The sequence below is a fragment of the Hylaeus anthracinus genome, unplaced genomic scaffold, assembly GCF_026225885.1.
Source record: "Hylaeus anthracinus isolate JK02 unplaced genomic scaffold, UHH_iyHylAnth1.0_haploid 11981, whole genome shotgun sequence".
NCBI lineage: Eukaryota > Metazoa > Arthropoda > Insecta > Hymenoptera > Colletidae > Hylaeus > Hylaeus anthracinus.
In genome coordinates this window covers 8,243,211-8,270,930 of record NW_026534329.1, presented here as the reverse complement: position 1 = coordinate 8,270,930, position 27,720 = coordinate 8,243,211, and the positions used below count along the sequence as shown (strand labels likewise).

The 27,720-nt window shown below is 31.3% G+C and overlaps 3 protein-coding genes and 1 long non-coding RNA gene across 6 annotated transcripts in view; 3 read left to right on the top strand and 1 right to left on the bottom strand.

The window, feature by feature from the left end:
- The first annotated feature begins 169 nt into the window (after positions 1-169).
- Positions 170-11,926, top strand: LOC128885439 (protein transport protein Sec24B). Its single transcript, XM_054139490.1, has 17 exons — positions 170-336; positions 2,602-2,761; positions 3,572-4,188; positions 4,546-4,692; positions 4,819-4,934; positions 5,132-5,234; positions 5,463-5,589; positions 5,825-5,934; positions 6,052-6,283; positions 6,409-6,566; positions 7,063-7,288; positions 7,723-8,052; positions 8,516-8,626; positions 8,953-9,125; positions 9,554-9,889; positions 10,812-10,915; positions 11,570-11,926. The coding sequence occupies exons 2-17, from the start codon at positions 2,623-2,625 to the stop codon at positions 11,679-11,681; spliced, it is 3,141 nt and encodes a 1,046-aa protein (XP_053995465.1). The 5' UTR covers positions 170-336; positions 2,602-2,622; the 3' UTR covers positions 11,682-11,926.
- Positions 11,927-12,779: 853 nt separating this feature from the next.
- On the bottom strand, positions 12,780-14,893 carry LOC128885483 (uncharacterized). The gene is made up of 2 exons (XR_008459617.1): positions 14,088-14,893; positions 12,780-13,987 (listed from the first exon to the last, which is right to left on the bottom strand). It is a non-coding gene; the product is annotated as an uncharacterized LOC128885483 (long non-coding RNA).
- Positions 14,894-15,052: 159 nt separating this feature from the next.
- On the top strand, positions 15,053-17,780 carry LOC128885450 (uncharacterized). Of its 2 annotated transcripts, none has more exons than XM_054139507.1 (2): positions 15,053-16,984; positions 17,240-17,780. In XM_054139507.1, exon 1 carries the CDS (start codon positions 15,709-15,711, stop codon positions 16,981-16,983), a length of 1,275 nt encoding a protein of 424 aa, XP_053995482.1. In that variant the 5' UTR covers positions 15,053-15,708; the 3' UTR covers position 16,984; positions 17,240-17,780. The 2 variants fall into 2 exon arrangements, with proteins under 2 accessions (XP_053995482.1, XP_053995483.1); XM_054139508.1 differs by having other exon boundaries at positions 17,212-17,780.
- Positions 17,781-19,004: 1,224 nt separating this feature from the next.
- Positions 19,005-27,720, top strand: part of LOC128885435 (protein qui-1) — a 38,381-nt gene continuing 29,665 nt past the window's right edge. For both annotated transcript variants that reach the window (XM_054139484.1, XM_054139483.1), the window contains exon 1: positions 19,005-19,140. The gene's annotated coding sequence lies outside the window, so the exon portion shown is untranslated. The remainder of the gene's footprint in view (positions 19,141-27,720) is intronic.

Sequence of the window (27,720 nt, the reverse complement as noted above, 5' to 3'; positions counted from 1 at the left end):
TATCTTCAAAGAGTGTAAATTTGACCAGAGAATAGTTTGAAAAGCTATTTTAGTTAGTAAGCAAATATTTTCGAAAAGAAATTTTCGAGTTTTCTAAATCGTCGAGATGGTCCAACACCTTATAATGATTTCAAACGTTTGTTTCGCTATCAGTCCACGGAGCGAAAATGGCGCCTCAATCAACTGGGCTGCCACGTAATGTTGTGTGTCGCGTCGATGAGGTACGTCTTTCCGACAATTAACGGCGAATTACACCGTAAAAAGTGCAATGCACGTCTCTCAGCGCAGTGAGGTCTAAAATTTGCTTTCTCGTTCCCGTTATAACCTCGTCAAAGGGTAAGTGAGCATTTTTTCCGGGAGCAAAATCTGCCAACTAACTTTGACTTTATACCACCTCAACATCGACGTGACGTTTTAACCTTTCGATCTTCCACTTCATTCTAATTTTTGAAAATCCCTTTAGGCTTTTTATTCCACCTCTCCTAACTCCGATTCCGAGATGCAAATTTTCTAATTTTTTTCTCGTTATAATCTCGGTTGGACAAACAATTATGTGTTTATCTCTTGCACGAATTAGTCTCACTTCGTTGGTATTTTATTTGATTATATTCATTGGTTTTATCTTATTTTTTCTCTTTACACCAGTATCGTCATATTATTCTCCTTATTTCCAGTTTGTTTCACCGCGGTCTTTATTTTTCTAGTAAATTCTACTCGATTGACGTTATTTTTTGCAAAAATTATTTTCATGTTTTTGGAATATCTTTCTGCATTTAAGAGTTAAAATAGTCTAAATTTATATATACTTAATTATGGAGTTGGGTATTACTATCTCGTATTTTCTAAACTCTAACTAATTTATCATTATTTTGACATTGTGCTTTTACTTTGGATTAAACAAAACATTTTAATAAAAATATGTTTTTCTACATTCTTAAACTACACTTGTAAATCGGAATGTTATTAATATTTCATGGAAAGTTACATTTGTAATTGATTAATACCTTAGCCGTTGTTACTTTGACCTAGTAGACATATAATAGTTTGGTATTTAAACCATTATTAATTGTAGTTTTATTTATCATAAATAATATATTTTATGTATATTTTATGAATCATTGTTTTATGAATTATATTTTGACAAACTTGATAACATTTGCTCATAACACATAATTAATAGATCTTTGATAGTGTTTTTCACTAATGCATTTACAATTTCTTTAAGCGATAACCAAGAATTAAAGTTTTATTTTTGTAAATTAAAGTTCCTAATTGATTACAGCAAAAAGATGAATAGCTGTTTGATTTTCAACATTTTTTTCCATCGAACAACAATGGAATTGTGACAGAACAAGTACTTTTTATTAATTAGTAATTTGAATATGTATAGAGAATTGTATGCTTGTTTTAAAAAATAACATTCAAATTATCTCGATTACAATGCTAACATAAAAGCAATGAATAAAGGGAAATCCAGTAGATAAGGAATACCTTCATGCTCACCTGTTTTCAAATAGTTAACAATCATCCATTTAAAAGACTTGTTGAAACAACTTCATAATTAAATGTAAACATGCATATGCTTAATATGTAGATATGAAAAATTGCATTGTAATGAAAATTACATTATCAAATGTGTATATCAAAATGTTTGGAATTGATAATTTCTAAATATTAGTTATGTGTAAATATGTTACAATTTGTTGTAATAAGAAATTAATGAAAAATAAGAAACGTCAAGAAAGTTATAATATTAATATTGTAATTAATGATAATTGTTCAATTATGAAACAATATTACACATTGAGTCCAATTTATGCATGTTGTATTGTATGACATTCTTATGTAAATATTTGAATAGCGAATGAATTATATTCTGACAAACTTGATAACGCTTGCTCATAACGCATAGTTGATAGATCTTTCGTAGTGTTTTTCACTAATGCATTTACAATCTCTTAAGCGATAAGTTTAAAAGACATTTTGTGAAGCATACATACGTAATCCTTTGCAAGTAATTAATACAATTTTAATTAGAGTAATTAATGTTTTTCATTTCTTTGGTATTGATTTATGAAAATATGTACAGTAAAATATAAACTAAAAATAATGTCTTTTCAAACAAAAGCCTTAAAAATAAAGATAATTGCGTGTAATAAAAATAATAAGTGGTCTATGTACACAAAAAGTCGTGTCACTTAGTATTGATTATGATCTGGAATGCAAATAATATTTATTAAGTATTATTAAGCTACAATTTTTGTAAATTTTCTTTATTAACACTTTTTTTACCACCATTCAGTTGAAAAACTATGTATCATGATCTACGCTGCTATAAACATAACAATGCATGATAAAGCATCCTTACAAAATCTTTTTTATTTGAAAATTGCTATCAAGGACTAAGATAAAGTACATCAACTTCATATTTTTTGCACAAAATAAACATGAAAATTATTTGTATTTTGGTCAAATGTTTTGATATATACATTTTATTAAATGTTTAATTTTTAATAAATAATTAAATTCTTCTTTCCTCTGAGTTATATACAGAATTATTATAGATATTGTAAATAATTGGAGCATTCTTAATTACTTTAGTGACGTTTGGAAATCAGCAATATGTCTCAACCAATAGACTATCAATACCGTTCGTATGGTAATGAGAGTAACTTAAAAAGTGGTAATCCTCAAATGGTAAATGGACATCCAAATGCTGCGCATCACAATGGCATGCAACCAACTAATTATAATTTCACGGGTAAGTATGTTAAACCATTATAATTCAAGTCTCCTTAAATTGAAAATCCATGTAAATCGAAGCTTTATTCATTTTGCTTCATAAAATTTTGATAAGTCAAAAATAGAAAGAAGTTAACTTAAAGCGATGCAATGCACAATTGATCTCTACAATTTGAATGCATATAAAAATTGATCTCTAAACCTCAAACTACATTTCACTGATTTTTTATGCAACTGTAATTTATTCTGTTTCTTTACATTGTATTGTCTTATACTACATTTTATTTCACTGGCTCTTGTGGTTACCATTTAGTCTCCAATTAGTGTAATACATTAAATCGGAAAAAACTTACAAACTGACTGTTATAAACAGCTTCTATTGATATCGGTTCTGAATTCATTTGAAAATGTTGAAGACTCCTTGGGAATTCAGCAAACATTATTCCTTTTATTTAAAGAATTTAAGTTATTTCACGATTCAGTTTCTACAATCTCAGACTATTCTGGTTAATAGGAACTTACAACAGGAATATACTTTTTATTTGCAACTTAAAATAATATATTATAATAGTTTATTAAAAATATACTAATATAGATTTATTTAGAACAACAATTATTTATGCAACTTTAATAAATAAAAGGATTGATTGTTTTAAGACTTTTTGTCGTTACGTTTACCATATTGGAAACTACAATATTTGAAAATGGCTGATTATATATTTAGCACGAATAAAAGTTAAAACTTCTAAATTGGAATATTATATAATTTATATTACTTCCTATTTATTTAATCTAATGAAAGTTTATGGTAAATACATTGTATTTTCAGGTACCCCATCCTCACAGTCATCACGAGATCCATCCAGAGAAACATCAAGAGATCCATCTCCAACTCCTTACCTTTACAACCAATACAGGCCACCTTTACAACGTTTACCAATGCCTCCTCCGATCAATGGTCAACAAACCCCAATGAATCCTGTAATGCCACCGCCAATAAGGTTACCCCAAAATCAGCAATATCCACCTATGTATAATGTCCAGAATCAATTTCAAGTGCCATTGACACAAAATCAAGCACCCTTGAAAGATGAATTAATAAATTCTCAAATGGATCCATCGAAATCAGCAGCTGGAGTCGAACAAAATTTGCAGCAGAGTTTACCATTGGAATCGAAACCTTATAAAAATGAGAATCAGGATAGCGTACAGGGTGTGCAATCATTTGTGCAAGAACAAAATGTGTTTCCAAATCCTATACAACAGCCTAGAGGACAAAATGTTTACCAACCAAATTTTGGAGGTCAAAGAATGTATGCAAAAAATGCACATGGTATACAACATGCTGCCACTGTACCAAATACAATGTCTTACGGAGCAGTTGGTAGTGGGCAAATGCAAATGAAGACTCCAACCACGGTCGCAGGATTTCCTGGGCAAAGAATGGTTTGATTTTTGTTATAATATTTTGGTTTGATTTCATTTTTTTGGAAAGCAATAATTTCATAGACTTTGTAGAATTCGTAGAATGCGACGTAAATATGTTCAGAAAGGATTCCTTGTAATAGAGCTACTATAAATAGTTTGTGCATTATGTCATAATGAGCATTGCCTAAATTAATTTGTTTAAAAATATTGATCATAAAATATTCTTGTTCTTCTATCTAAAAGAAATTGAAAATAATAATGATAAAGGGTAAATGAATGGATACATAAATAGGATGAGAACAAACTTAATAAATTTAGATCTTTTTTGGTCTTGATAATTACATCGAAGTACTTAACTGGAAAATTCTTGTTTAGTATCAAAGTCAGCCACCAAATCCGATGAATATACCACCAGATTCGATGAACAAACGATATCCAGAATCATATCCTGATCAAATGAATCAATTGAACAACCAAATGAATCTGATGTCTGTTGCACAAAGCGGATACAACAAATTATGGGTAAATGCATGTAATCACACTTTGTATCAGTATACAAACATACATTCGATCGTTTTAATTTTTTGCACTAAATAATTTTATTTCATTGTTATTCGAACAACACAATGACATTGTTTTATCTTGCAGGGAATGGAGACCGTCGATCTCTTGCAATGCAGGAATATTTTACCTCCACAGAAAGTCGAACTACCAAAAATCAAACTTCATCAAGAGTTTTTAGACAGCGTTAATTGCAGTCCAGAGTAAGTACTTTCTTTATTTGTAAACGAGTTCATAAAAATGTACTGCAATTAACATATTCACGACAAACATTCATCCAACAGATAATCCTCTATTTGTCAGGTTAAGGAAATAATACAGAATTACTGTCTTGAATATATTAATACGAGTATAAAATATTTGTGTGATTTTATTTTAATTATTTTGTTAACTTTTTCAGCATCTTTCGGTGCACACTCACGAAGATTCCAGAATCGAACTCTTTGCTGCAGAAATCGAGATTGCCCCTGGGAGTTTTAATACACCCCTTCAAAGATTTAAATGTACATAAATTTTCTTAAACTAAAGAATAAATTGATCTTATTTTAATGCATGGCAAGGAGCTTTTTAATTTAATTTAATTAATCGGTAATATTGCTTTAAATATTGCTCCAAATGAGATGTTTCATGATTGCATTTAACAATCACAATATTAGAAAACAATTGGATATTCTTCGGAAATCTATACTTGTTTAAATGTTTACAGTAATCATGTATTTTTGTACTTTCAGCACTTACCAGTAATACAATGTAGCACAATAGTGCGATGTCGTGCTTGTAGAACATACATCAATCCATTTGTATACTTCAACGATTCAAAAAGATGGAAATGCAATCTGTGTTACAGAATAAACGAATGTAAGTACGAATTTACTAGTTTTGTCTTTCTTCAATTTAACTTGTTACTTTATACATTATTTTATAAAACCAACTGATATATGTAAGTTCTTAGAATATTATTTTCAATTTAAATGTTTCGCAATGTAGTTGTACAAAGTTTCCTGCTCAAACTCTACATTGCTTATTTGAAGTAATATATTTTATTTGATTTTTAAGGTAAATTTTTGTCTGATTATGAAAACTATGTTTACAGTACCAGAAGAATTTCAATTTGATCCTGTAACTAAATCTTACGGAGATCCATCAAGACGACCAGAGGTGAAAACTAGTACAATCGAATTTATTGCACCTAGCGAATATATGGTAAGATAATATGATAATATACGGTAAATATATGGTATTGTACATAGATTTTGAGGTTTGATTACACGACAAATGTGAATTAAGTAAATGAGTAATAAAAATATATATATGTTTAAGCTACGACCACCACAACCAGCTGTGTATCTATTTGTTTTGGACGTTTCGAGACTAGCAGTGGAAAGCGGTTACTTGAAAATAGTGTGCAACGTAATTTCAGAGGAATTGTCGAGGCTACCAGGCGACGGTAGAACACAAATTGGATTCTTGGCGGTAGACTCTGCGATACACTTTTTTAGCATACCCGACAACGTGTCGCAACCTCAGGAAATGATTATGCTAGATATAGATGGTAAACTAATGTCAATTTACTTTTTTTATTTCCTTAGTTATTACATATCTATTACTACTATTTTACACGTGCACGATTTACATTTAAAAACACATAGTTTAATTATAAACATAATATTTGCGCAGACGTGTTTCTTCCGTGCCCGGAAAATCTGATAGTCAATTTGAAGGAACGTGAGGAATTATTGAGAGATTTATTAGCCCAATTACCTTCGAAATTTCAAGGAACTCATGATACAAATAGTGCTTTAGGTGCGGCATTGCAAGCTGCGTATAAACTTATGGTGAGTATTTTCAAATAAATATAATATGTATCTATTTAATAAAATTAATACATAAATGTAATAGTGCCTTAAAATCAAAGATATCGTATTATTTCAATATAATCGCAACATTTTTCAAGATATATTTGTACAAAATGTAGCTCCCATCGTAAAATGATTTTGTAAAGCTTTACGCCTTATAAATTGAAATTTAATTTTTTGTAACATTCTAGGATGAACTATAAAGTGTCGAAATGCATCAATTTTAATAGAAATAATAATAATGATAATAATTATTATTGTAATAACGTATTAGTTTTAGTTTATGTGTAGTAAAGAAATAGATTTTTTATTTAATTTTATTTGTATGTACTTCTAGTTACTCTCTTGTAAGTTTTCTTACAAAAATGTATTATTTGAGTATAAATAAATGCTTAGTTTGTAATCGTTTAATCTAATAAGTTTTTCTTTTAAAAGAAGCATAAAATATAAGGGAATGTTTCTAATTTCATTTCAGTTACCAACCGGTGGACGTGTGACCGTTTTCCAGACTTGTCTACCAAATATCGGTCCTGGACTTTTACAACCAAGAGAAGACCCTAATAGCAGAGCGAGTAAAGACGTTCTACACTTAAATCCTGTTACGGACTTCTATAAGAGATTGGCATTAGATTGCAGTGGACAACAAATTGCTGTAGATTTATTTCTATTAAACAGCCAATATTGTGATTTAGCCACTCTTTGTAAGTACCAATTTAAATTATTCCCTTTATTTTTAATTTTCGTTTCTATTTAAAAGTACTAGCATTACTTTTGTAATCGCACTTGTAAAGTTCAAATATATTAGGTTAGAATTCAATTATACTACTGTTTATTTCATGGAGTATTTATCTAAAAGATTTTTTAATTATTTTATTTAATACTTCAATGTTAGAGAGGATTCGGTTGTTGCTATAAATTGATTATATGGAACACAACAAAGATGTGAATCGTAATAATAAATACAACAAGAGCTAAAAGCTACGTATATTTTGTAAAAGAAATATAATAATTATAGTAAAGATGAAAATATTAGTATATCCTTAATTATAGAAAAATCATAAACAGATATATATTGAATCTTGTATTAATAAAAAAATATGAAAACGTGAGGATAAGAGAAAATTTTATTTTGCAGCGGGTATGTGTAAATTTTCGGGAGGTTGCATATATCATCTTCCTTTATTCCGAGCCTCGAAACAACAGAGCGCAGATACCCTCGACAAAATACTGAGACGTTATCTTACCAGAAAGATTGGTTTCGAGGCAGTAATGAGAATACGTTGCACACGTGGCTTGAGTATTCACACTTTCCATGGAAACTTCTTTGTGAGATCGACTGACCTTCTCAGTTTGCCTAACGTAAATCCAGATGCTGGTTTCGGAATGCAAATTTCTATAGAAGAGAGTCTTTCGGATGTTCAGAACGTGTGTTTCCAGGCAGCTTTGCTTTATACGTCCAGTAAAGGTAGGCATTATGTAAACTATTAGTCAAAAGTAAATATGTTTGATCCTTTTTCTGTTTTGCAATATCCATTGGGTAAACACGAAACTAAAAGTCAAATTGCTTCACCACCCTCAATTTTCGAGAAACACGATGTTTTGTAAAATCTCGTTATTCACTGAATGTATTTGCTGAATATATTCGCTTAGAATTATTTGCAACAGTGAATGTCAGCGAACTTGTATGATTCCGGGTGATGTCTATGCAAATATAATACACAACTTGATTGTTCAAACAAAATTTGATTGCCTCTTCAAAGACATAATTTTAAACTTCAAAAACTAATTATATTTGAAGTCAACAGAAGTGAACAGAGTGGCTATTTCTATAACTTGAATAAATTTGTTGTTTTATGAAATTTTAATTATTTGAATAACGTTAAAGGATAACGAGGTTACAGAAGATTAATAGTAAAAATATGTTTCAGGTGAAAGAAGGATTAGGGTGCACACATTGTGTTTACCGGTGGAGTCTAATTTGTCAAATATCTTGCATTCTGTTGATCAACAATGCATAGTAGGCCTACTTTCAAAAATGGGTAAGATCTATGTTACAGTGTAAAATAATCCATAAATAATTCATATATAAATAGTATAATGTTTACACAGTTTACAGTAGTATATAAATTTTATATAAATTGGATTTACACCATAATCTTCTGTTATAATAGTCAAATGCCACATAAAAGTACAGGGTTTTGAAATATTCTTCGCATTTCCATTCGCCAATCTTTTTTTCATCCTCAACCTTCTGTATTCAATTTTTTTAATTTAACGAACTTTTTAATGTAAATAAATTTGTGGATTAAAAAGACTTACCATCACATAGAAAAACTGTAGTAATTATATTATTATATACTTGCAGCTGTAGATAGATCTCAACAGTCCTCTTTATCTGATGCAAGAGATGCTTTGATAAACGTGGCCATAGATGTGTTATCAGCCTGCAAATTATCTCAATCGGTGTCTTCTGGATCGCTTTTGGTGCCAGGAAGCTTGAAACTACTGCCTCTTTATATTATTGCTTTGCTCAAATCCGTAAGTATTGATTATAAATTGTATTTTTGTGCAGTATCTATGTAACTGATATATAGTTTTCATATGTTATTTATTTACTTCTATTTAATGACTGTTCGCTGTATTAAAAACAAAATCTAAAAATAAGAATCACATTATGTTGAAGCAGAATGAGTGAGTGAGATTCAATAAGGTTGTTTCATAAAATAACTTTACTTTATTTAACCTACAACCTGTTACACATATATAGTTTAAAATTATATAGTAGACTTTTGTATGCATTTAGTTCACATATTAGCAACTATATAATATGTGTTGTAATAGTTTTTTCCATTGTAATGCGATTAAAAGAAAATACGTGAAAATATGAAATCAAAGTGTTATTATTGAAAAAACGGTATGAATGATTAAGATTTCAATGCAAGTGATAAGCAAAACGTTTGTTTTAGGTTGCCTTCAGGTCAGGAATGAGTACAAGACTTGATGATCGGGTTTTCGCGATGTGCCAGTTGAAAACTTTGCCCCTATTTCAATTGATCCAAATGATTTATCCGGATCTCTATCCTGTACATGAACTCGAAGATCAACCTACAAAGGATATCGATGGGAAACTTTGCCCACAGCCACCAAGACTCCACCTTTCTGCCGAGATGATTCATTCAAAAGGAGCCTTTTTGATGGATGCTGGGGACCGAATATTTATCTTAATTGGGAAAAATATTCATCCCGCGTTTTGTTGCAACGTACTTGGAGTCACTGGTTTTGCTTTGATACCGGATGAAATTGTAAGTTGATACGTTTAAAATTAATTATCATTAGTATAAGTATCTATCCTCAATCCACGATAATAAGTATGGAAGAATTAGTGACATTAGGTGCAGATAAATCATGATTACAATTGTCACTTTGACCCTTTTCAATTTCTTTAGCGTAGTAACGTTAATTATTAGAAATATTTCCGTTATATGAATTTTCTGATAATTGATTCAGAATAATAAAATTAGGAAATTTATGTCAAGAGATACAAGAGATATTTATGTATCTTGTGAACAGATGTATTCTTAATGAATATTATATTTTACCTTGAATGAACAAGAATGTGTCTATTTTTTGAGGTTATTTCTTAATCGGACAAATCAAATTTAGAGATAGGTATTTCTCTTGTTATACATATGTGTATTATTATTCTTAAGAAATATTTCAACTTTTAGAATCACTTATTCTCTCAAATAAAATTTTTCTATTATTTCTGATTAGTCATTTAGAACTTTGGACATTTTAAGAGAATCGGTGAATATAAATCTACATGTAAAGTGCTGCGCATATTAATATATTCATAAGTATAGAATTAATGAATTCATAGTCTTCTATTAGGATCTTTTACAATTTAAACCAAGCCTAGAAGCTAGTAACAAAATTGTATTGCCAATAAAACTGAAAATTTTAGTTGTAAGTAATAAAAGACTTAGATTTCGTGATAAATCATTCAAGAAGTTATTGTTTCGTATGTAAAATTTCTTTCATACTTGAAAAGTTATTTAGAAATTTATGTTACTATAATATTTAACAAGGGAAAAATATATATTTTAATTTTTGTAACCGAAATGGCTTCCAATATTGAAAAAAAGGACAGTTATCATTTTACGAATTTCAAACCAATAAATATTACGTTGTAGTAAATAAACATAAAGTACTTTTGATTTCTAGTACGAGCTACCAGAGATCGAGACAGCAGAAAGCGAAAGATTACGCAATTTTGTATTTAGTTTGCAAGAAGAGAAACCCTACCCTGCTTCCGTACAAATTATCCGGTAAGTAGTTTGTCCACTTTTTGTATTCAATCTTAATGTACAATATGAATTCTTTTATTTAGACATTTTTGTTTGTTTCATTATTATTAAATAATTGATGTTCATATGTACTATTTTTTTTTATTTCTAACCAATTATTATTTTATCTTATATAGGCTGATAATAATAAAAATTGTAAACACGATGATAAGATGTGCAGTAATATTCGCAATGAGATCCTTCTTTTATATTATATAGTTTAGAATAACAAATTTGTTTAAAATATCTACTTGTTTATAATAATTTTATAATTTAATGATGGAATAATCAACATTTTCATAGAACATGATGTTTATAGTTATGAAGGTGGAAAATAATATTTAAACATACTTAAAGATGTACATCATTTTCAATGATGTCGAATCGTAGCATAGTATCTTTCCGAGTTACAATTATTATAATTGTTTATTTTGAAGAATTACTTCTTTAGCGACTTCCTGTAACAGTACATTAGAATCCTTTCATTATTATCTCAGTTTAAGAATAATTACACACAAAAACTAATATTTTCTAATATGTTAAACTTCATCGTAACATAATGTTTTGTAATATCATATATTTACGTAACTAAGAATGAACGTGACATGTACTTCTAACACTATTTTTGATTTTCAGGGACGATAAACACTATAGGACGCTTTTTGTTGAACGATTAGTTGAGGATCGTTTTGAATCTGCGTTGAGTTATTACGAATTTTTGCAGCATCTCAAAACTCAAGTGAAATAATGATAAAAGAGACTGTACACCAGACTAAATGGAAAACAGAAACACTAACACGAAAGAGACATTGTTGTTACAGTGAAAGTGTTTAGCAATTGTGAACTGTGTTCAAAAGTATGAACCTCATAAAATGATTGTTTATTCGGTTGATTAGAATGAAACACTTAGGGATATCAAACCACACACATATATATATGTGTATATGTATATATGTAACATATATTTGTGTGTGTGCGTGCGTGCGTGTGTGAGTGAGCGAGTGTGCGTACACACACACAATTATATATATACATATATATATAAAATATACACATTTATATGTATATGTACATGTACATGTATACATTTATGTACATATACGTATGTAGGAATGAACGTTATTATTGTTTAAAGAGGTGTTAAAGCATTTAAATATAATTCAACTGTAATTATTATTATTATTATTTTATTACTATTATAATGATTATTATAGTAATTATTATTACTTTTATTAGTCACACTACTTTTTTTTAACAGATTGGTTTCTTTGTGAATATTTCTTCGTTTCAAAAATGATGACTACTTGATATTACTATAGTTTCTCAAAATTGTCTATGATCAATTAGTATTCCATTCATGTATTCCGATTGAAAAGTTGATTCAAATGTAGCGTTAAAAATGTCCCCTTTGATAAGACAAATTTTGCGGAACTATTTTGCAACTTTCTTTATATTAAGTTGGCGCATAAATTCGTATAATGCGATTATCGAGAGCGTAGAATCGGATAAACTAAGCCACGTGGTTTTATTTTCTCGGCTCCATGCTGTCAATAAACACAGTACATTGTTTCAATATAATCAAAATTTATTTCAATAAGAATAATTTTTTGATCAAGTGTTGCACATTATTTTAACTTTTAAACGATTACAGGATTTTTTCCCACGTAAAGTATGCAATGAGAATCTACCCCGATGAAAAAAGTCAAGTGCTGAGTATCTTTTTAACAAATATTAATATTAATATGCAGAACCTGAAACCTTAGCATTATTAATGCCACATTTGGATAGAAAAAAAAGAAAATTTTTAAATAATAATAACACTTGATCAAGAAATCGTTTTGCTTAATACAGAATTTTGATTGAAATAAATTGCCACGGATTTATGAACCAATCGTAGAAATAAATCCTTTTACGTGACCTGTATGTTTTAAATGTAATATAGTTTTCAAGTAATTAGTTAGTGAAATATGTAACAAAATGGTGTCTTTTCGACTCGGATTGATTTTGTAAATATAATTCTCTCTCTTTTACCTTGTTTCGTACAGAAATTTTACAATCACAGTAGAACCTCCGTTATGTATAGTAATCGCGGGATAAAAGTGTTCAGATAAGAAAATTTTCACATAATAGAACAAGTGGTTACCACTTCATTTTACTTAATACTTAAGACAAAATTAAATAAAATGAATAAAATTTTATTGTAGATAATTTCATATATAGAATACAAAATAAAAAAGAAATAATGTTAAATACTCCTTCATTTTAATGATATCAAAGAATAAACCATATGGATCCCACATTTGTTGGCAATTAAATTAATTTACATTTTTTGAATACAGCTAGTTCTGTATTATTACATTTCCTTCGGCTCTTCAATCATTCAAGACCTTCGAATGTTGTAAATGCCTCGAGATGAAGTAATACATCTTCACCAGCGCTGCCATTGTTATTATCTTGGCTATTTACTTCTTGGAAGTTAATTGAAATATTTTGCAAATAACTTTGTTAGAATTATGTGCTTGATTATTGCTCTTTTTTTTTACCACAAAAGTTTTTTCCCCGTTTTCTTCAATGTTAAATTTTTTTTTACAATTAATCAGGCATGTGTTTTCATAGTATATTAGTCTTTCAAATTTAATTTTGTATATATTTTAATATCAATTACGTGCACACAGTATTGTAATAGAAAATATACATCATAGACCATTCATATAATTAATCGTTATCTAATAACAGGTGTAACGGAGATTCTACTGTAATCGCAAATTAGACGTATCAGCTCTGTAATGTAAAGCAGTATATATACATGCAAAGTATTTCATCAGATATGATGTATCCAGGAAAGAAGAAATTGTGACGCCCAAAATAAGATGAGCTTGATTGTTTCTCAACCCGATCCTTTTAAAATATAAGTCATTAAATTTTACAGGAAAAAACTTATATATTTGTATTATGATTCTCCTATTATGACCTTACTCTCTGTAGTAATTTAAAAAAAAGATGGTAGTTTATCTTAATAATTTTTATTTTTCTGCTTTTCCGTAATCATTGAAACTGTAATCGCAGGATTATTAGAGAAGTAGAAATAGAAAGCGTTGTCTAGGAAGCAGCATGGTATAATAAAACTATTAATTATCGTTAACACTAAACTTACTCACGTTTCATTTGTACGTCTTGTGCACTTGTACTGTTTCATTGTATGTATACTTTTTCAAATGATTGCAGAAAAACTTTCACATGGTATTACATTGTATAATGCACAAAACAATTGTATATATAATTCATATTTTTCATATAAGATCTATACAGAAGTTTGAAAATGATCATTTGAATGGTTGTAGTAGGTTTAGTGTTAATACATGAGTCTTTTAAACAATGATTATAGGAAAATATCAAATACCATCTTATTTTTCACACAACTATTTTAACTTTCTGAACATGCAACTGCATATAAAGCATTCTGTACATACATACATGATGCGTAGAATGTTTCATTAAAAATCGCATAGAACTATATAATCATTTTGTTTCAGATCTTATAAAAAAATTACTTACTGGTGAAATAGTATGCGATATCAGTATATATTGTGCCTTTTAGATGTTCCTACAAAAGTTTTATGCTATAAGATTTAAAGAATGTAATGTGTAATTAACTGTGTTGGTAATAATAAGGAGGTACTCTCATTAGAAGATGTTCTTCGGATTTTTCTTTTCGATTTTTTATACGAAACGTATAAACATGAATAATTTTAAATTTTAACGTAAGATTATTTCATTTTATAATTTTCTAATATTGAAATATTGGAAACAGGGCCATTCCAGGTAAAATCGGACACTAAATGAACCAGTTACTCTGATTTTGTTCAAATTTGTGTATGTTGCAGTCTTTAGTGATACTAGAACGTATCTCAAAAGAACTTTTCAAAATTTCAAAAATCATGGATTTTACAGGTGTTTAAAAATCAGTGCTACACTTTTTTCTTTACGTGTTTTTATAATGTTCGTGCATGAAACTTGGTATTTATGACTTATTTGAGCAGCAAACTTTGAATCTGATATCAGAATTGCAAAATTCAAAATGGCGAATTCAATATGGCCGGTTAGTGTTTTCCGTTAATATTTCCTCAACGAAGACTCAGACAACATTTTCGCTAAGGAAAAAGTTATTTCAAATCACCTCCCGAACCACCCCTTTCAAGGTGTTACAACATTTTTGAGACACCCTGTATACGATAGTCATCGGCTATAGTCGTAGGATTTTGTCCATCTCAATTTCAGCTACTATCTACTTTGATATATTGACCCTGTATTTTGAAAGTGCAGGAAACCTTTATTTGTTATTGCTTTGTTGTTAGTAAATAAACTTTGTTATTTGTTCCAACTAGTAGTATCCCTACAAATATAAGGCTTGTACTTGACTGCGTGAGTGTATTGATTCTAGCGTTTACAGTCGGCTATTATTATTGTTCAAAACTATCTGCGCGAAGTATAGCCAGCAACATTGTTAGAATGTCAAAACATAGTGTATTTCGTGAGTTTTCAGTTACTTATTGAATTATTATATTATATATATTCATAAAGTGACATTTTTCGACCTCCACTATGCTCTTCTTTGCTCTTCTTCGATAACCTATTAGCTGTTGCAACTTCGTGTTGAAACGTATATAAAACTCGTTTATGCACCATAACCAAATATTTTTACAGTAAACGTAACTAGAACGATGGTTGGCACTTTTTCTTTCTAATGTTCGCCCCATATAAAAAAATAGATAATAATGAATATGGAAACAAGTAGTCCATCTGGCGAATCAATAAAGAAAAGCAAAAGAAAGAAAAGAACAAGGGTAAAGTCAACACCTTCAGACGAGGATGATCCACTAGCTACTGATCCACTAGCTACTGATCCACTAGCTACTGATCCAATACCTAATGATCCACTAGCTATTGATCCACTAGCTAGGGTAAGGGTAAACTCAATATCTTCAGACAAGAATTTTCTTCCTGCGTGGAATGATCCACTAGCTAAAGATCCACTAGCTAACGAAGAGTATGAATCCAACACGGAGAAAGACGATTCTGACTCTCATTCATCATCAGACGAGGAATCGATATTCAACAGCATTCAGTATGCACCGTTCAACAGCATTCAACGGAATTCAACACCAAATCTATATTTGGAAGAGGAGAAACTTTTAATCGAAAACGTTGATTGCAATAATCCTTTAGCTGTATTCAAAATATTCTTCACTGACTATATAGCAGAAATAATGGTAGAAGAAACGAATAAATATGCCGAACAATGTATGAATTCTGTATCGAACAGGAGAAAGAACTGGAAACCTGTTACAAGAGACGAGATAAATACATTTGTTGGTATATTGCTAATCATGGGTGTTGTGCAACTACCAAAACTCAGGCTATACTGGTGTAAAAGGGCCATGTATATGAACACGTGCATAAAAAGGAGCATGCTGCGTGATCGTTTTTTATCCATATTGAGATATTTACATTTTTCGGATGACTCAACAGCTCAAATAGAAGACCGATTGCAGAAAATTCGAAATATCGTAGAGAAAACTTTTGTTTGTAATAACGAAAAAACGGAGGGTGATTTGTCTAAACAACTGTTGACTTACTATACTTGTTTGTGGAAAAGAGTTAAGTGGTACCAAAAAATTATAATAGAATTAATATGCGGGACGTGCCTAATAAATGCGTGGTATATAAATCAAAAATGGGGTACCAACTATATTAATATTTTAAAATTTAGGGAACGAATTATTTATCAGTTATTGCCCAATGATCACGACGTTAAAAAAATGAAAATTGAAACACCAGCAATTCCAAATAAAGAATTACATTTTTTGGAACAATATAAAGAGCCTTCGAGCAAGTCAAGAAAAAGATGTAAGCAATGTTACAAACGGTTATCTGAGAACAAGGGTAGAGTTTGTGCCACGAGGACTGCAAAGAAGGTGTCGACTTATTGCAATGGTTGCGAGGGGCAGCCACCACTCTGTTTTGAGTGTTTTAAAGAATTACATAGTTAAGGTAAACGATAAGTTAGGATTATAATATTCAATTATTATCTTTAGAACCGAATTTTTACTTACGTTTATAATATTATGTTCAGTTTGTAATATTGAATCGTAATGTTTTTAGTATCGAATTTTTCTAATTTATGTTTATAATATTATTTTTAGTTATATTTATAATATTCAGATAAAATAAATCTACTACTTTTTTTTATAAATATATTTAAATTTCCATTATTGCAATTTTCAACCATATAGTAATTGTTTCCAGTTGGTTTTTTTCGTTGTCTGATAGAACATTCAAGCGTATACAGGGCCGGTGTGTCCTTCTGCGGGGCCTGAATTCACATTCAAATCCTACGCTTAAATTTTACAACGAGGAATTATTTATTCACAAATGCCGTTACTTATTATATATTTTTTATAAGATGAATATTAAATAATAATACTTTGACGATTTTTGTCACTCCTTTAAACTGAATCATCGCTACTAAAAAAATGTCTTGCATCTGTTGATGGTATCATCATTCTGTAAGAAGTTAATCAAATTCGATGCCTTTTGATTGGGTAATTTTCGTTGACTGCGGGGCCTCTTGAGACGCGGGGCCCGGTTCTGGCGAACGCGCTGAACCTGCCTTGCGCCGGCCCTGAGTGTGTACCACCGGTGGTACACGTCGCCCGACGAGAGATTGGAACCTGCCTTGCGTCTGCCCTGAGTGTATTTTGATTTGATTCTTTATTACAGTGTGAGTCCTGACGGACTGATTACACTGTTCGACAGTACAAAAATATATTTCTATCCGCACCAATAATTTTGTATATGTTTTCCTTCTCAAATTGCGACTTGAGTACCCAAAATTTCAAAACACCCGTTTACACGAGTCCTCGTATTTCTTTAAATAAGAAATTTATTAGATTTGCGTAAAAATTGGTACAATATGGGTTTTGTGGTCGCTAATTATGAATCTGACATTAGAATTTCGAAATTCAAAATGGCGGATTCACTATGACCGACATGTATATTAGAAATTGGTGAGTTTTGGGTAAAAATTGGTACAATATGGGTTTTGTGGTCACTGAATATGAATCTGATTTTATAAACAATAAAATAAAGATAGCAAACGTATTTTTATTGTTTATAAAGTTTTAAGGCCGAAATTGCAAAATCAGGCCTTGGAGTAAAGTGTAACGAATATATTAAAATCAGAATTATTAGAAAATATTGCTTCTTTGCTTCAATATCCTGAAAAATCGCCCTTTCCTCGTCTTTCCTGCAATTGTTGTATCGCCCTCTCTGTCCTTGTCCCAGAGTTTCCTACTTTTTACGCAACTGTCGCTGAAGTTAACTCGGAGTTTGGGTCTGGCTCCTGCGCACCTTTAATTTACCTTACCCATTGAGCTCTATCCTAACTGGAGTGTGAACTGCGAGAGAGAAGGCGGTCCGAGAGAGATGCAAGATGAGTGGTTCCGTTGGTACTATAGCAAATTAATGTGTGGAGGGAGAAAAGACTCCTCATTGTTTGAATTTCGCGGCACTCTAGGAATTATTTACAGATTAATTATGTACAGATTTAAACTTTATTTCCTTTTTATTTATATATAAAACGATAGAAACATTAATAATAATGACATAATAATGAAATAGTATACATAATTTACATACCATAATTTAGATCATACAAATATATACAATTTGGTATAGAGCTAAATTTTATTATTTGTCACAATTCAATTTATATTGTATTTATCCAATTTTATGCGGAAAAAAATCTGAAAGTAACTCACTCGACAATGTTCAGCGATGCTCGGGTAGGTTATGTTACGGCATACGTTTGTTCCCCCTCTACAAATAAATTTGCTATAGGATAATACCGGAACCACCCGTTTTGCATTTCTCTCGGACCTCCGTCGCCTCTACTTCTTCCTACAGTTGTTCACACTCCAGTTAGGGTAGAGCTCAATGCTTTACCTCACGGTAAGGTTTCTGCTTGAACAACCCCCCACCAGATGGTGCTTTACGAACTTGTTCCCAGGTGAAGGTGCGTGTGCGCATGCGCGTCGACCTATCGCTTCACTCGAGCCACGCTCGGGCCTCGGTGTCAGAGTCAGCACAGTGGTGCGGCGCCCGTGCTGAGGGTTGGTGTTTCTCGTCTCAGTCAAGGCGACAGACCGGTAAGCGCCTTTTCATCCGTTTTTTTACATTCTTCATTCGGCCCGCGTGAATCATTTCATTCATGATTTTTCCCGTTAACGTTTATTTTCGCTCGGCTCTCGATAACCATCGTATTTCCTTGAACTTTTTCGAGGATGCTGGGTGTGTTGTAGTTATTTTGAGAAAATTAGGATTGGTCTTTTTTGAGAGCCCGTGGCTCGATAAACATACCCCCACTCCGACCGCCATTTTGACTCGTCCTTACCGATCGATAGGAAGAAGATAATTGGAAATATTACCGACGCGGTGATTGTTCCTTGACGCGTCGAATTACGAAATCTAATTACTATCGCTTACCGATAGACAGGTGGCGCGTTGATTCTTCTTCCAGGTGAATTGATCGGCTGTTTTTACATCTTTTTTCCCTCCTTCCCGCTTGCCCTAACACTATTTACGATTTAAATACGATAACCGTTTTTACGTGTCGTCCTGTTTCACCGTTTCTTCGTTTCCGTCGTCGGCTAATCGCATCGAGGATGTATGTAAATCTCAGAAAATATTTGAACAACCTTAAATAAACGTAGAACGCTGTTGACGATGGATTAGTTGTATTAAATGCCACTCTTGGAACATTTTCATTTTCAAAATTATTTCTCGTTCGATCTTACATACAAGAAAGTAATTTTTCATTTGCTCAGGTATAACGTTAGATCCTTCGCTTTTAGATAGCCTTTTTTGGTTATCGAAGCAAATTTAATTTAAATAAGAAAAATTATTTTCTCAAATATAGTATTTTTTATTATTCTATGTTATTAAATTAACGCGATCTGTAACGACGAAAATCGACGTAAAGATTAGGATTGTATATGATTATATAATCATGTGGAAGGATAAACAAAAACCACATGGAAAATTTTACGTTATATTATCCGCTACTCTTAACATTTTTAATTAGTTAAACATAAAATAAAATGAATCCATTACCTTGCATTAGAAAACAATGTAGTTAATAAATGTTGGTATGTGTTCATAATACAATTAAATTAATAGAAATTTATTTGAAAACAGAAATAGTAACAATTTTATTCGTTTAGATAATGAATAGTTACATTTATTATTTCTCGAAATGTTTTATCTTATAATCAAAATGTAATTTTTATCAATGAGTAACGGGTAAAGAGTCCTCTATTTTTTATTCCTTAGTCGAAACTTTTATCTAGATAACAATTTCAGCCATTGTTACTTGAAAACATAAATGAATTAAATTAGAATAAAAGATTCTAACGCTGCTCTTTAATACAAACTTTTTGATAGTAATTGGTTTCAACTGGAAGAATAATCTGCTAAATAATGCAAGGATATTTAAATAAAAACTTGAGTTCATACATAATATTTTCGTGTACTGAAGGTTTTTTTTAAATTACATCTGTAATTTGCTGTTTATATTTATAACATTGAACGTTATAAAAATGTACAAATAAAAAATGGCACAAAATAGCGCTAAATGAGTAATTTTAATTCAGTTATTTTTGTAAAATACATAATTATGAATAATTACAGATAATCCACATTGTATATATCAAACATTATACAGAGTGTCCCAAAAATGTTGGAGTTTCTTGAAAAAGGGTGGTTCGGAGGGTGATTTGAAACAATATTTTCGGTAAGAGAAACGTTGTTTCAAATCACCCACCGAACCACCCCTTTCAAGGAACTCTAATATTTTTGAGACACCCTGTATATCGGTGACATAGAAGGTTTGTCAAAATTGTGTTTAAACATATTTTGTTAAAATACAATATTTTCGAGTTATTATGGTGTACAAGTTAAAGTAGGACACCTTGTATGTATTATACAGGGTTTCCCAAGAATGTTGGAGGTCATTAAACGGGGTGGTTCGGGGGATGATTTGAAGCAATAACTTTTTCCTTAGCGAAAATGTTGTCCGAGGCTTCGTTAAGGAGATATTAATAGAGAAAGCTCGGCCAATCGGAGCGCGAGGATGCCGGCAGATCGCATGCGGTAGGCGTGGCTGCGCGCTAGGCGGTCGCGCCCACCCGCATACTCGCGTTCTGATTGGTCGGCGTTTTCTCTTAATATCTCCTAAACGAAGCCTCGGACAACATTTTCGCTAAGGAAAAAATTGTTTCAAATCACGCCCTGAATCACCCCTTTCAAGGATCTCCAGAATTTTTGGGACATCCTGTATATATCATTATATATAGGTCAAACTCGTGTGTAAGTACAATGACAAATGTTAAATTATTAATTTATGTAATTGCATTAAATTTGATCTCGCGAATAGCATTAATTATTAATAAATGATTATGGAGTAATCAATATTTAGTAGATAATGAATGAATATTAGTGAACGTAATTACGTAAATTATCAATTTATTATTTGTAAAATAGTGTTATGAATCTGTTGATAGAAATATGAAACATAATCGAGAGTAAAATATATTTACTAATTAATTAAACAACTAATTAAATAAATAATATTAGTTTTAGAATCTGTTTTTAGCTCTTTTCCTCTACTATTTCATTTCATCTTTAAACGTTTATGAGAAAAATAGCATTTAAGCTCTTCTCTATATGCATCGCTAATTTTGCTGTAGTATAATAATAATATTCACGGAATTAAATAAAATTTAATATATCGCAATTAAATTACTAGATAAATTACAATTTCCACTTCTTTGTCACCTTAATTGAGACACCCTGTGTATTAAAAATTCGACGAGGTTTATATTCTTGAGGACACGTGCACAACTATTAATAGATCTTATTTCTTTTACCATGTTAGTGTATTTTCGCGCTATCCATTATTATACTTATCTTGTTACTCATTTTACGTAATTTATTTTCACACCTATTTTTATCTTTGCGCCGGTATTTACTTTCACTGACGGTTTCATTTTTCCTTTTTAATTATATTCACTTATCAGCTTCTCGTGTCTAGTCTCGTCTATTTTTTCCAGTGGAAGTTCAACTTGGTTAGTTTTCAAACAAATTCAATATTCTTATATTATTTTTTTTAACGTATTAGATGTGTTAAACTTATTTACAAAGACAGAAATGTAGAAGTTGTACTTACTTATAAAAGTAGAATTGTTAATGTTAAAGATTGAAGCTAAAGTTATTTATGAAAGTAGAAATACTGCAAAAAATAAAAAAAAATATATTTGAAAAAAAATAAAGGTTCGTCAAAAGGTTTGTTTGTCAATCAAAAATAATAGCAACACATCTCACTAAATTCTTCTTAATAACTTTTTTTATATTGTATTTGATTAACGAGTCAATCGTTATGGCATTATTACAGTTTCTCAAAAATTCTTCATCATATTGACCATATCAACAACGGAAAAACTTTGAATTTTCGAAAAGGAAATGATTGTTTTATAAAAATTATTTTGAAGGATAGCACACACAATTTCTATAATAATTAAATTTATTTCGTATCTCTTCTCTTGAACATTTTATAATTACATTCATAATCACGTGAAAACTCACGGTTTTTTTTTTAAAGAGATTTTTCCATTTTTAAAATGGTTTCATTGCAACAACAAAATTTAGTTCGCTATCAAAATCATTTGAACAACATTTCCGGCCGAGCTTCAACGTTTTTTAAAATAGCCAATTGTCAAACTTACTTTGCTACGTGAATTTGTTTTGAGTAGTCTTGAAATTGTATACAAAACATTTCCCTTTGAAAACGAGATTGCCTTTTGTGTCGAGTCTTTTATAAAATATGCTGCCTTTGGTTGTTCAGTGTTTTGAGCATTTTCAATATGCTAGCGAAGATAAGAAAAACATGCAAAACGTTTTTCCTTAGAGGACAACATCAAAGAGTAGTTCTGATATGTAGCTTTCACATTGTCCCTTTGACACAATGCTAATCGTATCGGGTAAAGGGAAACGAAAATATGTAGGCAAGTGAATGCAGATGAAATGCAAGGTATTTCAGCGTATCATACTAAAGCCAAAAGATTATATTAGTTTGATCAAAAGATTGTATGCATATGGTCACATGTCTAAATTTAATAAATTCAAATGGAGAACAATTAATATGTATAATTAATTATAATAATTAAAATAAAAGTTAAAAATATAAATATGATTTAATGCATGTGATCCAATGCGATTCGATAATCTTAAATGTAAGTGATATGTTTAAATTTAATAAATTCAAATAATTGAACTTAATGTTATTTCAATATAATTATAGAACTACAGTTTCATATTGTTGGACATATAAATTCAATAAATTCAAATGAAGAACAATTAACACGTTGACCGCCACGTCACCCACATATGAGTGACAGGGATATTCACTGAGAAATTAAATACATTAGTTCCAAAGGTGAGGTTCAATCACCCTCCGAACCACCCGTTTCAAGAAACTCTAATATTTTTGAGACACCCTGTACATCGGTGACATAGAAGGTCTGTCAAAATTGTGTGGAAACATTTTTTGCTAAAACACCCTATTTTCGAGTTATTGTGGTGTACAAGTTAAAGTAGGACACCTTGTATGTATTATACAGGGTTTCCCAAAAATGTTGGAGGTCATTGAACGGGGTGGTTCGGGGGATGATTTGAAGCAACTTTTTCCTTAGCGAAAATGTTGTCCGAGACTCCGTTAAGGAGATATTAACGGAAAACCCCGACCAATCAGAGCGCGAGTATGCCAGTGGATCCCCCCGCGGTAGGCGTGGCTGCGCGCTAAGCGGCGGCGCCCACCGGCATACTCGCGCTCTGATTGGTCAGTGTTTTCTTTTAATATCTCCTTAACGAAGCCTCGGACAACATTTTCGTTAAGGAAAAAGTTGTTTCAAATCACCTCCCGAACCACCCCGTTTAAGGACCTCCAACATTTTTGGGACACCCTGTATTTTGTATAGGATATACAAATCGACTTGTAGCTATAGTAACGTTAATTGTTTCCATGTTGAAATATAATATGTTGCCAGTGGTATTTTGCGGCGTTGAATATCGTAGTATAATTGGTGTTTATGGAAAACTATTTTAATACATTAAAATCTCAAAAATCCAAGTGTTCGTATAACTTTGATACACAGTGTAAGTGGATTCTAATGAACACACTTGGTTACATGAATTCTTTGCTTATCGATGTATTCATATAAATGGAGTTTTACTGTATTATTATTATTTTATTATTATTATTATCATAGTCGTTATTGTTGTTATCATTATCGGAATAGAATTTTACACATCTCTGACTTGAATCTGTATCTGAATCTCTTGACATTATTGAAGCGAATGACGTCTTCGTTGTGACATTCTTTTCTTGTTGAAAGATCCAATGTTCTATTATTATCGACAGAAAGAAAAGTCGTAACCGAAGTGACAAGCATTTTACCGGATCGAACGAAACCAGTTTCCGTATAGTGCACTCAACGTCAGCAACAAGAACTACTCGGGAAATCGGTGAAACATCCATTTAACGAGGTCCTTTGGAAAATTTTGCGGAATCGGAGTTCTATTAAAATTAAAGTGGATAAGATCGAATCTTCGCGAAGCGAGAATTGACGAGATGGGAAGGGATTCAAAGAGGTTGCATTCGGAGAAGAAAACGATCAATGGCAGAGATGAAAAAGTTCCTGTCTAGGTGGATATTTCGAACGAAGACTAGACGAATAAATTACTTTTTAGGATCGAAAATCTTTTTCTTTTGGGAGGTATAATGAGAAAATCGTCACGAAATTTGAAACGGAAATGTGTGACAGAAATGGGAGAGCTTTCCGAAAAGCTAACCAAAATGAAATATAGACACTTACATTTGTATAACGGTATCCATGAGTTATTTAGATCCCAAATTGTGAATTTGGTATCAGAATTACAAAATTCAAAATGGCGGATCTAATATGGCCGACTTGTACGTTATACATTTATTGAATATTCATGAAACTTGGTATTTACGAGCTATTTGGCTTGCAAATAACGAAGTTGATATCAGAATTTCAAAAATTCAAAATGGTGGATCCAACATGGCCGATTGATATATTATACATTTATGTGATATTCATGAAACTTGGTGTTTGAGTTATTCACGTTGCAAATTATGAATTTGATATCAGAATTTCAAAAATTCAAAATGGTGGATCCAACATGGCCGACTGATATATTATACATTTATGTGATATTCATGAAACTTGGTATTTATGAGTTACTCACGTTGCAAATTACGAATTCGATATCAGAATTACAAAATTGAAAATGGCGGATCTAATATGGCCGACATGTATATTAAAAATTTATTAGATTTTCATGAAACTTGGTATATATACTGGCATATACAACTATTGTTCTACATCGGAAATAACATTATCAGTGTAGCCAAACCATAAAATTTTTACTTTTCTTATTGAGGGATTCTGTAGTGAATAAGTTATTATCAAATTTTTGTTCTTTTTATTATTGACAATAATTATAATTATAAAAAAACTAAACATCTGCATATGTGGCCAGGGGGCAAGAGGTTAAGCATTTTATACGTATTATAATACGTATACATATATTATAATTATAATTCTAACAATTACAAATAATTATATATTACAATTGTAATTAAACCAATTAATTATACCAAAAGCTGCTCAAGTTCACATTAAAATATATTTATTTCAAACTTGCCAGCTTGTTTACAAAATAAGTTTCCGGTGCAACACTTTCCCCTAATAATACATCTTAGTGGGGTGCAACCTGATATCGAAAACCTTCCGGCAAAGTGTCAGATACCAACTTGAAAATTCAATCGACAATTTGAATAATTCGCCGTTGTTCGTCTAAATATTGATTCTATATCAAAGTTCTGATTACATGGCTACCATAGCTGCGCCACATCACAATAGCGCGCATAGGCGCTAGCAGTAGACCGCTTTATTGACGTTAAGTGCACTATGTGGTACCTTGGCGTAATCTGATGCAGAAAATGCTCTTTGACCAGAACGACGAATTTCGCGCGTTATCGATTGTTCCTCGAAACGAACCCTTTGTTCCGAGCAATCAGTTGAGAGGAAGCCATTATCGTCTGCAAAGACGGACGAAATTCAAGTGTTTGATGAAAACCCCTGAAAGAACCGATTGTTTGTAATTTTAGCCGTTTTTTTGCTGGAACTGCTGGAAATTGATATTTGGAATGTCCAATAATGAAAACTTTCACTCTTGGATGAATCTTTACTTTGTCTCGTGTTCTTAGTTTTACAGTATCTTGCGATGTATCCTTTTTTTATTGCACTTTATTCATACGTTGTAAGAAATAGTAATAATAACGATGTCCAAGTAATATTCACGGAAAATAAAGTAAAAGTGCAGTATAATGACCAAACCTTATTAACTGGAACAAAATTACTTTTTAAAAAATTACGTACTTACTTTTTTACAAAATTAATTTCTAATGTCAAGTTTTGAGGTTGAGAATACATGGTGGGGTCTCTAATCAATAAATTGACACTCCACATACACTTCTTATCAAACTGTATATATTTTAATATTATAAAGGTTTTTTGGCGGGCTGGTTCCAAATCTGAAATCAAGATTTAGAAATTCAAAATAGCAAATCTAATATAGCGGACCAAAATGCCAAAAGTGATTCGATTTTTATGAAACTTGATATATAAGGGTTTTGAAGGTGTTGATTCTAAATCCGAACTCAAAATTTAGAAATTCAAAATGGCGGAACCAATATGGCGGTCCAAAATGCGAAAAATGATTTGATTTTTATGAAACTTGATATATAAGGGTTTTTTGGTGGGCTGATTCCAAATTGGAAGTAAAAATTTAGAAATCAAAATAGCAAATCCAATATGGCGGATCAAAATGTGAAAAGTGATTTGATTTTTATGAAACTTGATATATGAGGGTTTTTGGGAAGACTGATTAAAAATCTGAAATCATAATTTAGAAATTCAAAATAGCAAATTCAATATGGCGGACCAAAATGCGAAAAGTGATTTGATTTTGATGAAACTTGATATATAAGGATTTTTGGGAGGGCTGATTCCAAATTTGAAATCAAAATTTAGAAATTCAAAATAGTAAATCCAATATGGCGGATCAAAATGCGAAAAGTGATTTGATTTTTATGAAACGTGGTATACAGGGTGTCTCAAAAGTCGGGGAGGAGCCGGAAATGGTGGGGCAGTTGAGACGATTCTGAACAACAATTTCCTTTGCAAAAATGTCGGATGGGGCTTCGTTAAAGAGATATTAAGCGAAAACCTCGACCAATTAGAGCGCGCGTAGACCGTTCGAGCGGCCGCGGTTGGCGAAGGCTACGCGCTAGGCGGCAGCGTCAAAGTCCTTCGATGCACATCGAGTCACTTGTTCGCGTACAAGCGCGGCCATCAGCGCGTAGCCTTCGCTACCGCGGCCGCTCGAACGGTCTACACGCGCTCTGATTGGTCGAGGTTTTCGCTTAATATCTCCTTAATGAAGACCCATTCGACATTTTTGCAAAGGAAATTGTTGTTCAGAATCGTCTCAGCTACCCCCCATTTCCAGCTCCTCCCCGACTTTTGGGACACCCTGTATAAGTGTTTTGTGGGGGGCTGATTTCAAATCTGAAATAGAAATTT